We start from the raw sequence: 12,964 nt of genomic DNA, 5'->3' as shown, positions 1-12,964 counted from the left end.
AATGTAGGCGCTAGGCTTGTGAGCTGCAAAAGTGAAAAATGTCTCATATGAAATTGGAATATGTATATATTAAGGTTTATAAAAAATACATTATCCTTCCATTTTATATATAAAATTCACAAAAGAATGATGGATGAATTTGTGTAAGCATAAGAAAAATAAGCACTTAGGAAAAAGTCCAGTGTGTGTGTGTGTGTGTGTGTGTGTTTTCTGAAACCAGTGAGGTCCGCTGTATTCTTATTTTCTCCACACCAATTGCTCAGAGAGGTGACAGAGGCTTATTAAGGCTCATTTCATTTCCCCCAGATTCACCTGCAGCCCACATCTCACCCCATCGCCATGGGAACCACTCAGGCAATTGTGCAGAGGTCACCCACGCTTGACTCGCCCAGATGCAAGCATGGTAACTGTGTTCCTGGAGAACTATAGCCTGATGTCACCAGAGTTTCTGAGATCAGCCAGATGATGTATGTTTTTTCATTACATTTACAAAAATGCATTGTAATGCATTTGGCAGATGGTTATATCCAAAGTGACTCAATGTATTCAGGGTTACATTTTTCGTCTTTCCTCGATAACCATATTTATGATGCTACTGCTAGTGCACGCTATTACTTGTAAGACAGTATACACTTTAACATCCTACATGTTTGATTTGTCTGTTTGTTCATTCAACTATAAATACCAACGGGGGTTCTTACTGCTGTCTATTCGAGTCTTAAATTCAACGGATTTATTTTGCTCTGCTTAAAACGTTCTGCTCAATATGCGTAGTTGCTGTCATAAGGCAAGTAACGTAATTACCAAACACACACACACACGCACAAACGCCCACTTTGTCACTCATGCATAAATACAGATTCTATCTCACATCACTGCCACATGACATATCAGTACATCCCCACTAACCAATAATTCTGAGTTTAGTTCACCAACTCTTAAATCTCCATGAGACCATATTTCTTAACACCTGCGCCCTTGTGTGCTTTGTGTTGAATTAAACCGCTTTGATCGGAACTGGGATCCAATCCATCTCGTAAAGATGTTTGGCCCTCCTAGTCCCAGTCCGGATTACAGAATTGACGCTTTAATGAAAAGAGAAGATTAAACGAAAGTGAGAGACACAAGGAATGACACAAAGCGGAACTGGTGAAAGAGACGAAATAACATCTCCATCTTCATTATGGAGCTAGATTTCAGCCGACGTCTGGTGGAAAGATAAATAAATAAATGAAGAGATGGGCGGAAAGAAGAGATAAAAAAGCGGGATGATATGCAGGGGGCCTCTCTACGGGCTTCAGAGGGCCCCGAGGCGGAGACATCATTTTAAAAAACAGATCAGAGTGGAGGAATGCATATTCATGCTGATGGACAGCGGGGCATGTGTGTATGCGTGTATGTGTGTGTTTATTAGCTGTCAATGTTATGAGTGTATTGGACAGTGGGGGTGCTATGTTTGAGCTGGAGGATGTGTGTGTGTGAAGTCATTAGCTCTCAGTGTTTCTCGCCAGAGGGAATGGCCATGTTGACAGTGTTAAACTCACACGCTCACTAACGTTCAGGCAAAAAGATTGAGAGTGTTTGGCACGTTATGGAGCCGCGATAATGACCAGAACCACAACACAAAACACTTCAGCTGCCCTGTCAGCATTTGTGTGTGTGGGTGTACTTGTGCATCAGGGAGGGATAAATGAGAACGAGAGAGAGAGAAATGATAGAATCATCAACAATGACGGGTTTGGTTGAGTGTGTGTGTTGTTGCAGGACGTTACGCAGCTATTTGTATGTCTGTGTTCTATGTCAGTGTATCCAATTTGAAATCACAGCAGGGTCTGTCTCTCTTTCGCTCTGTCCATCTGTTTTCCTCACTTTTCTTTTGCACTCCACTCATCTTTGTCCTCTCAAACATCATTAGCTGTGTGTCATGATTTCTGTTATATACACAACAGACTTTACTTGACCAGAAGGGGGCGCTACTCTGTCCCTGGTAAAATATTACAAAAATTCTATCATTTTCATGCAACACACTCACTGGTGTAAAACATATTCAAACCAGATCTTAAATGTACTGTAGTTTTATTTTAGGACAAGTCACATGGAGGTGTGAAACGTATTTATATGAAAATCTTTAAAAAGGCAAAGACCAAAGAAAGAAGCTTCTAAATAAATCAGTCAAAAAACAGCGATGACAACAAAATCTTGCAACATTTATATATTTTCTTGCCAAAGACAGGTATGATCTTATCTTGCCAACTTTACACTCAATATCACACCTCTGCTTAAAACCTCAGTGAGGGCCCGTTGTGCTTCTAAGAGAACAACAATTTGTCATTATGCCTTAAACGTTTTATGCATTTATAAAGCACATGTACAACTACATAGACAACAAGAAGACAACCACAACTGACACATAAAAACTGAGTTACAATTATATTATTTGTTATTATTATTATCATTTATTAAATTAATGACGTGTGAAGCCTGTTTTCTAAACCAGATATTAAGCTTTGTTACTGGAGCTCTGAGGTCTAAAGGTGCTGAACTAAGGGGGTCATTTTCTTTCAAAGCTTGTTTTTCAGGGCATGGACCCCTTAGAAGAGAGATGCATGGAGCAGGGATCCCCCATACTAAATGTGTAAACAGAGCTATTTAAATAGAAACAACCTTTATTGTCACAGCAATATTATGTTTAGATATTGCATTAGCACTATTATTATTAAAATAGATTGCTTGATTATTTTAAGGGATTTGCAGCATGGACATTTTATCTGTCTTGAATATTAGTTTTTATTAATGCATCTATGAGATGACTGATGTCTTTGGATGCGAAAGAAATCAGATGTGCAGATGTTATGCATTCTATTGTAAAAGCAGGCTGTTTCATTAAGTTTTATCATTTTTTCCGCACACGTACAATAGTTTTTACATCTACATTTAGTCATTTAGCAGACGCTTTTATCCAAAGCGACTTACAAGTTGGGTAAACAATGAAAGCAATTGGGTCAAACATTAGGACAACAAAAAGCATAAGAGAGATAAAATGATCACCCACACACCTACTACAGTGGACAGAGCCAAGTTTAGTTTATCTATGCATGCTTTTTTTTGATATTATAGAAAAGATATAGAAATCAGTTTTGTCAGAGTTTGCAATGCAGAAGCGGTGCGGTGTCATTTTCATGTCAAATTAGTGCTTTACAGATTTAAGAAGTTTAAACAGAAGTTCAGAAATATATGAGACTGCACTTTATTTGCACGCAACTCCTTTCATGCATACTCTGAACTTATCGGAAGGGAGACAATGATGCATATTAATTTTTCTTCTATTGCTTCTGCTCCCTGAATGGATGTCTTTGTCCGTGCACAGGTAGGGGGATCATGTGCAGCATAAAGAGAACGTTGGTTGTGATATTACTGTACTCATGCTTTACATTTTTAACAAAAAGTTGCCTGTGAGTAAACAGTAATTAGCGGACCCCTTTCAATTCCACCGAGGACCCCCTAGAGGCCGCCGACCCCTGGTTGAAGACCCATGCTCTAAAGCAAATATTTAATTTAATCATGTAAAAAACCTGGCAAATTGAACTTTATAATTACAATTTTCTAGAGATACGTTATTTAAAATTAGTTAGGAAATGGAGAAATGCATATTAACACAGGGGCGCCGCCCCCTCTGGCCAGCCGTTAGAACCACCCCTGTCCCCCCAATTTCCACTTACCCGTTTGACGTCTTTCCCAAATGTTTCGCTATAACTGGTTCCCAGGATCTCAAACTGAACGTGGGAGTTTGCTCCATTGCTACGAAAGTCCATTAAACCAGTGAGGCCCGAAATTCGTCCCTGCAGTGAAAGACAAATTAGACTTAGAAACAAATACATTGTTTAAACTAGACCTGTTTTATTGAACTGCACTGAACTTTACTTATGTTGACTTGAGTTGAAGTGCACCAAATCGAATCAGATGCAAGTGACATGAATTGGAAAGTGGCTTCAAACCTTTTGGATGGTATCCAGCATGGACCAGCCTCCGTTCCAGGGCTTGGTTGATTTCCGCATGCAGTTTAAACTAGCCATGCTATGCCATTTTCTGTCCTCTAACTTTCTGTAGAAGGCATTGGCCAACATCAGCACGCTGTCGTACAAGTACAGACTGGAGACCTTGAAACACACATAGGTAAGAAAAAACGGTAAAACCTTATTTAAAGCATATACGTATAATGCATTATAAAAGTCATTTTAATGTATTATTTATGCCTTGATTTGCACCTTATAATGCATTGTAATGTTTCATGTATAATTGTAACTACAGTTATATTATACAATATATAAACACTCATCAATTCATTGTTGCACTTTGCTGTTTTGTGTTTGTTATAATTCTTTACAACATTGAATGTATTACAACACACATTATGAACAATTATAATAGATCACACCCTTTAACAACCCTTTATATGCAAAATACATAAAGGTTATAATTTACTCCAATCTCTTGGTCTTTTTTTATTATATCTAATTGCTAAATTGTGATTGACTTTTTCATTATTTCTCCCTTTACACTTTAAGCATCATCGAGCGTTATGTGTTGATCACACAGCCGTCACACGGAGACTTACACACAGCCGCCTGAACACAAGACACATGCTGAGTATTATGACCATGTCAATTTATTTCATTTACACAAAACTAAAGCTCAAAAAGTAACCTTAAACCATTCATTCCTTGCATGAGCAGTGGTAATTACTTCAAGAAATGCAAATTGAGTTATTTTTCATTACTTTGCTTCAACAGTTCTCTAACTTTCTGAAGGACGGATTGTGTGTATGAATGAGAATGAATCTGGTGTTGCTCTTTGACGGTGAAAAAGAGACAGACAGAGGAAAAGAAAGAGCACTGCAGGAGGTGTTTGCAGGACTCTGTTCCTGCAGAGAGCAGCTATCGTGCTGAGAGACACCACTGTTATCGTCAAGGAGACGGGAGTCTGAGAAGTCGCGCAGCCAAACTTGATGTCCCCCCCTAAAATGTCACTCTGGCACAACCACACACTTCAGAGGAAATCAGCGCACAAAGAGCGACAGCATAGAACGTGACTTACAGAGGAAACCGAGGGATCATCATTGAAAATTACATCTCCATCCACTCTCTTTACAAGCCTTCTACAAGTGAGATGAGAGAGGTTTCACTGCTCTCTCTGCGGGCTTCTTTCGGCAGGGGCCGTGAGACACAGAGTCTCACAGAGACACACCGCCGTCTCACCAAGAAGGAAAAACAAACCCAACAAAGCACAGGCAGGAAGTCGAACAGGGAGGAATTAATCTACCCCTCTATCCTTTCGCCTCATTCCGCTCCAGGTTCATCCATTTTGCATCCCTCCCCAACCCCTCTCATTCACACTGCGTTCACGGTCATCTGGGTTCACAACCAAGCGTGCACAGTGTCAGTCAGATGCCCGGTCTGTTCGCTTGTTTATGCGAAATGCATGCTAATGTGCCTCAGGGCCGCCTCTAAAATTCATGGGGACCTGGACAAAATATTTACAAGTCCAAGGCTCAGTGAATATGTTATAGCTTTGTAGACCGTAGCGGGCACCATACATCACACGGGCTGGAATGACGTTCCCATTGAAGGCGGCCCTGTGCTCTTATGACACAAGGTCAGCAAGTATAGGGTTTCAAAATGCCTCGCTCATCCCATAAGAAGCCCGACCGTTTTTCTTTTAAAGTAAGATGTGCACCCGGTGCCAGCTGTCCGATTCATCCGATGTACCCTTGACATGGATTCAGCTCTGCAAGACTGGAGTTATGAGTCAAAGCATTTTACGCCCGCAAGTGAGACAAAACATGTTATCTGTTTGAACCGCTTCCTATTGCTGTAGAGCTATGACTCACACAGTTACTAAGCAACACAGATAACATGAACCGGTGAATTTACCTTTGTTCATGCTTCTGTGTGACTGTGATCTGGACAGAATACAAATGTTTTAACAGGGCCTTTAATGATTATTGTTATAAACAAATGGCTGTAACTGACAACTTATAATGATGCGTGAAAAAGGCTGTGGTTATGTTTTTGTTAACCAAATAATAACATTTCCTGACGAACATTCTTGATGTAATTGATATGGGAAATCACACCTTTGTGTTTACTTCAAAAAGTGAGCCTGTCATTTTGAATGTTCAGGTTTGCTGCCGTGACATTGGAGGATTACGTTTTGGGGGCGTAAATGTGGTTTTATTGAGGGGTGTACTCAAATTCTAACAAATAATTACAAAACAACTAAATCTGTCTCAGATAATTGGTTCAAATGGTCTATTTCAATTGCTTTGCGAACTGACTTCTGATATAATCTAGTACACTATATATACCATTTCGGAAGATGTAAACAAAGCTGGTCTAACATCGGTCCAGAAGAATAACTTCCTGTTTAAGGTTTTTTAACACTGCACAAATGTTTAAACACAACACAACCAACAGAACATTTAAAACGAAATCCAAATCATAAACAAATATATTTAAGATTTAATTATATATTAAGATTAAAAAATAAAAATGAGATTAAAAGTGCTTATGGACCAGTGACATCTTACAAATTGGTCTATGTACAATGTATTATTATTATGTATAGAAATCATCTGTTCTTTCTTGTCAAACCTTTACATCTTTTTGCCAGAGGATCCGAAACCCCTTATGTACTGTACCACACAAAACATTTCCACCAGTAGACATACAAGGCCACTTAGTTGAATGAAGTCTGTAAAAATGTTACTAAACATCCAGTTGTGAAACATCCAGCGTTGAGCAATTGTTCTGATATCACCAGCTTCAAATCCAAATGAGGAAAACAAAACACCAAAATGAGGCCATCAATTAGATAGATAAAAGCTCAACGCCGCCCACAGAGCTTTTACTCAGCATTCCACAAACTGTCAGCGTGCAGTGCTGAGACCTGTGGCCTGAGGGCTGCGATGCACAATGCCTAAACCTCTCGAGTTAATTAAAACATCCAATCTGTCACAACACTGACTCAATATCTCTCTTCACCCACCACGGTGTCCTTAGCACCGACGGAGGGGGAGGAGCATCCCTGCGGCTGCTAACATCTCAAATATCCCCTCCTTCTTTTGTTACAAGGGACTTAACGCTGCTTTTGTGGTACCGCTATGACATCAGATGGCACAAAACCCTCTTTTCATGAATTATTGAGACAGTAATCCCAAAATAAAATGTACATGGATTCGCAATCTGTTCTTAAAGAGGGAAAAAGACCCAAACAAGGTTTTATTAAAGTCAGAAACAGATCCAGCATTTAAATGTAGTGTTAGTTAGGCGGGGAAAGGTTTCACAATTATAGCCAGCGAATGTGATCTAACAAGATTATATTTGTTAGTGCATAAAAGCATCGGGGCACAGCGGGCTTATCTGGATCAGTGGCGCATGCCCTTGTTTTGAATTAAAATTCTAGAGAAATTAAGTGATACGGCATAAAACAAACATGACACATAGTTACTGCAGTCATTTAACAGTGGCCCGGATACTTTTAATTTAAAGTCACGGCTGTAATAAAAAGACAATTACGAATAAGATTTTAGCCATATGTGTCAGTGAACTAAAGCAGTACTCTTTAGCTTTAGTGAGAAAGAATCTGCCAGGATTTTTAAGGCCACAACTATTAATGCAATACGTATATTTAGAGAATGCAAATTCAAAATGAAGTGTTTTAACTATAAATGACTGTTGTGAGGAAAGTTTATTGTACATACAAAAAAGCAGTGCTTTACATATATATACTGCATAAGTTTGTACCCCTGAAACTATTAAAACCAAACACTGGACCAAACTAAAGGAATAGTTCACCAAAAATGAAAATTCTTCATCATTTACTTCATTACCCAAACTGTCATGATCCTGTCCTAGTAGCTGCTTCTGTTGTTCTGGCTGACGGGATCATAACAGTCCCATGTCTTGTGTCTGTGTTTGGAAGCACATGGCCTTTGTTTGTACCTTTGAGCCATGTGAGTCTTAGCCCCGCCCCCTTGTTTCCTTATTCATTATCCCGTTATCAGGTCAAACCCTTCACCTGCTGTCCTCTGTTATGCCTCTTTTGTTCCTCTCCTATTTAATGCCATAGTGTTTGCTGTCCTGTGCTGGATCGTTTTTCTTCATCCCGTCTTGTCCTGATGCCCCTGGTCTGTCTTTGACTTACCTTGACTTGACTTCCTTACTTTAACTTCCTTAACTTAACTTAACTTAACTTCCTTAACTTAACTTCGTTAACTTTGTTAACTTCACTTACTTCCTTAACTTAACTTCTTTAACTTAACTTAGCTTCCTTAACTTAACTTCCTTGACTTAACTTAACTTAACTTCCTTGACTTAACTTAACTTAACTTAACTTAACTTAGTTAACTTCCTTAACTTAACTTACTTAACTCAACTCAACTCAACTCAACTCAACTCAACTCAACTTAACTTAACTTAACTTCCTTAACTTAACTTAGTTAACTTCCTTAACTTAACTTCACTTACTTCCTTAACTTAACTTCCTTAACTTAACTTAACTTCCTTAACTTAACTTAACTTCCTTAACTTAACTTCCTGAACTTAACTTAACTTAACTTAACTTCCTTAACTTAACTTGACTTAATTTAACTTAACTTCCTTAATTTAACCTAACTTCCTTAACTTAACTTAACTTCCTTAACTTAACCTAACTAGACTTCCTTAACTTAACTTAACTTAACTTAACTTAACTTAGTTAACTTCCTTAACTTAACTTAGTTAACTTCCTTAACTTAACTTCACTTACTTCCTTAACTTAACTTCCTTAACTTAACTTAACTTAACTTCCTTAACTTAACTTCCTGAACTTAACTTAACTTAACTTCCTTAACTTAACTTGACTTAATTTAACTTAACTTCCTTAATTTAACCTAACTTCCTTAACTTAACTTAACTTCCTTAACTTAACCTAACTAGACTTCCTTAACTTAACTTAACTTAACTTAACTTAACTTAACTTAGTTAACTTCCTTAACTTAACTTAGTTAACTTCCTTAACTTAACTTCACTTACTTCCTTAACTTAACTTCCTTAACTTAACTTAACTTCCTTAACTTAACTTCCTGAACTTAACTTAACTTAACTTAACTTCCTTAACTTAACTTGACTTAATTTAACTTAACTTCCTTAATTTAACCTAACTTCCTTAACTTAACTTAACTTCCTTAACTTAACCTAACTAGACTTCCTTAACTTAACTTAACTTCCTTAACTTAACTAACTTAACTTAACCTAACTTAACTTAACTTAACTTAACTTAACTTAACTTAACTTAGCTTAACTTAACTTAACTTAACTTAACTTAACTTAACTTCCTTGACTTAACTTAACCTAACTTCCTTAACTTAACTTAACTTCCTTAACTTAACTTAACTTAACTTAACTTAACTTAACTTAACTTAACTTAACTTAACTTAACTTAACTTCCTTAACTTAACTTCACTTCACTTTATTAACTTCACTTCCTTAACTTAACTTAACTTAACTTCACTTCCTTAACTTCACTTCACTTTCTTAACTTCACTTCACTTCCTAAACTTAACTTAACTTCACTTCACTTCACTTTTATTTTGTTCAAATATATTCTTCTTGTTTTCCCCTCGAGGAATTTTAAATAATGTTTTCTTCAAATAAAAGTATCTTTTTTAAGAGCTTTCTGCACTTGAGTTCTGTTTTCTGTCCGTTTGTTGATAAGAAACTAGCAAAATATTTTAAAGCATTTGATCAGTTTTCAGTTTAGGACATCATTTACTATCTTAGTTTGAAAAATTACAATGATAGTCCAAGGTGTCCCAGAACTGACAATTGGTGATATCCTTCCAAATATCTTTCTTTTTTTTCAACAGAACGAAGAAATGTATACCGGTGTGAAAAAAATAAAATGAGTAAATGGTAACTGAATTTTAATGTTTGGGTGAACTATCCCTTAAAAGTAAATCATAATTTCCTATTTTCGTTGCCAAGTATGACCACTGTCTCACATGCAGATCTTTTTCTGATGAATGAGTCTAATATAACATTGCTTTTGTAAAGGTTGCTAAGATTCACACCTCCAGAGACTGCAGATACCCCTCCTGTGGGTCGCAGAGCAGCGAGGAGATGCGATGGTTGTTCCTCATGCAGCGGACGTTAGTGTCTCTCCAAAGTGGGAAGATCTGCCTGATCACCGTCATTCGGCCCAGAGCACTGTGGACAAGCTCCATGATCTCTGTGTCACTCACCTCCTGCAAAAACACACATGGACATATTAAAACATGTTAATAGAAACAGAATGAGTCCTGGCTTGAATTGCTCTGGGGCAAAAAAATCATAGTTTGGTCCAAATGCATCTGATACCTCTTCTAACGAAATAGATGTAAGGTTTGCTGGTCTTTACTGGTTTAAGATTGTGTCAAGGCCAAGCCAAGAAGATCAATAGTTGGTCATATTGAACTTCCAGTAAAGCTGGTGTTGAGCTGTTTTAGTTGGCTTCCAGTCTTACCAACTAATTCTCAAATTGCTTTAAAATCAGCATAACATATCAGCTATAGGCTAAAATACACAAGACTTTTGCTGCAGATTTGATCAGTTAGTGTATTTCTATCTGAAACTTTCAAAAAGTTTGATGTATGATGTCTAGATTAAAAAATCTATTCAGATTTTAAATCTTGAAGTGTATTCCAGTCATAAGACTAAGAAAAGATGTTCCAAGTACTTTTGTTTTCAGCAACGATATGTCAGAAATAAAGTATTACAAGCATTATGCTGTAAACATGAAGACGATCAGGCACTGCTGCATTATACTTCAGTTAAGGTTTGGTTATGTTTCAAACAGTCTATGAAATGAAATGTGTATTGGATGTAATGCAAGAAGGAAAAACGATAAATAAAAGAACAGCAAAATACTAAAATGTGCAAAATGTCACACAAATGCACTAATACACGGTCCTGCTGGCTAAGGGCGCAGCAGTGAAGTGAGTCTTAGCATCAAAACATATTGATCAAAACTCAGCGGAGCCTAAAATAAACTAAGAAAACAAAAATAAAGACATGAGAAAAATCAAGGTCTGTCTTTTGAAAATATAAAGTCCTTGCATACACTCACACTGTCTAGAGAAAGTAAAGCTGGGAATCCAATTTGAGAAGGCATTTTCCATAATACAGGACTGTGACATAGTACAGGGAATAAACACGAAGAATTTGGCACTAAATTCATTTCTGCCTATACAGATATGTTTATCTGAGACTAGTTTCACCATCTGTTTCTTCATGCTTTCTCTCACCTTTAAATAACCTTATATTAATTTAATCCCCTTTTAGGGATTTCCAATCTATTTTTTAAATTTCAGATAATTAAATCACATAAGGATACCCCAACCAAGAAAATTAATTTTAATTTATTTAGTATGGCATTGGACATCATTGTCCAATTATTTATGAATCATGTTCTCCTTGTGGGTATCTCCACAACTTTGTTTCATCAAGTTTTGCTATTATTGCTTTGTGTACACATCCTCAGGGATTAAGCTCTACCTGAAACGCATGGCAGACACATATTACTGTCTCACCAACTTTAATTAGATTTTTGTATTTAGTATTATTATGATATAACCCTTCAAAGGAACACAACCCCATAGCCATCGTCTCTACTGCATGCTATTACAAAACCACGACCTTATTCATAAACAAATCACGTCTACAGTGTGTCTCTGTGCACCAAGAAAAATCACTGATGTTGTAAATGAGCTTTTGACTAAGTGACCTTCATATCCAGACTTGGTGTTGTTCAGGTCCTATAGTGACTTTGATCTTACAAAATATCTTTCTATGATCCCTGGTAGCAGTCTAATGGAGGGCATTCAGACAAAGAAGCATGACAATATAAGCAAGGAGGACAGTCACAGTGTGGAAAGATGGGAGATCATAGACAACCTCTTAGCATATTAATCAAAACAGCTCTGCCCAACATATACATGATCTCTGGTGCATGTCCCTGTCAGTGCTATTAATTATGCATGTCTATAAGATCTGCACTCATCAACAAGGTGATAACAGACAAAGTCAGGACATCCAATGTCACTATGTAATTAAATCTCTGTGGACATCTGAGCACCTGAACAGGCTGTGTGAAACGTGGATTTTAATTGAAGCTTTGGAGTCTCTAAATATAGCTGTGCCTTACATCTGTATTTGAACATGTGACATCACTGCTAAAACATACAGCACAGGAACCATCTGAAGTGCTTTGTCGAAGTATCTTTAGGGATCGTCATATCTGTGTCTATGCGGTTCATACAAAACCAAGTCCTGGAGCAACCTTAAACACAAAGCTTTAAGGGATAGTTCCTCCAAAGATGAACATTCTGTCATCATTTACTTACCTTCGTGTTGTTCCAAATGTTTATATGTTCTGATGAACACAGAGAAAGATATTTGGAATATTGCTTGTAACCAGACAGATCTCTGTGAAATGCCATTGGCTCTCCTGCTCCGATTGCGTCACACGCTAAACTTGAGCGTATACATCACTGTGTGCGTTCCTTCCAGGAGCGAGCTCGTCTGTGATTAAAACCTGCTGTGCTCACACAATCATGCAGCTATAAAAGACTAGGAATAAAACTTGACCTGTACGTTTTTGTAGTATTTTTGTTCTGTTTTATATATTTTTTCTACAGGTTTTAATAAATGCTGGTAGCTGACTTCTATTTGCTTGTTGCGTGCTTTTTAATTGTGAGGAGGTGGGTAGGTTTAGGGTAGGAGTGGGGTTAAGTGCGCTGAAATATCTATTATTTTATATAAAAGTACAATTAATACGTATGTTTAAAATCGTTTCAGTTTTACAGGTACAAAGAACTGAGGATGTCATGTTCACGGCTAGAAGAGTCTAAGCGTGACACTGACACGCATTTTCGAGTGTACCACAATGT

The 12,964-nt window shown here is 37.4% G+C and overlaps 1 protein-coding gene across 3 annotated transcripts in view; it reads right to left on the bottom strand.

Moving 5' to 3' along the window:
- The window catches only part of grid1a (glutamate receptor, ionotropic, delta 1a), a 207,576-nt gene that overhangs the window by 21,358 nt on the left and 173,254 nt on the right, over positions 1–12,964 (bottom strand). For all 3 annotated transcript variants that reach the window (XM_056768187.1, XM_056768189.1, XM_056768188.1), the window contains exons 6-8: positions 10,109–10,282; positions 3,996–4,157; positions 3,720–3,839 (exon numbers count right to left, since the gene is read on the bottom strand). In XM_056768187.1, coding sequence (XP_056624165.1) covers positions 3,720–3,839; positions 3,996–4,157; positions 10,109–10,282 — 456 coding nt within the window. The remainder of the gene's footprint in view (positions 1–3,719; positions 3,840–3,995; positions 4,158–10,108; positions 10,283–12,964) is intronic.

This window comes from Triplophysa dalaica, chromosome 15 (genome assembly GCF_015846415.1).
Source record: "Triplophysa dalaica isolate WHDGS20190420 chromosome 15, ASM1584641v1, whole genome shotgun sequence".
Taxonomy (NCBI): domain Eukaryota; kingdom Metazoa; phylum Chordata; class Actinopteri; order Cypriniformes; family Nemacheilidae; genus Triplophysa; species Triplophysa dalaica.
The sequence above is the reverse complement of the archived record's forward strand: the minus strand, read 5'-3'. Positions and strand labels throughout refer to the sequence as shown.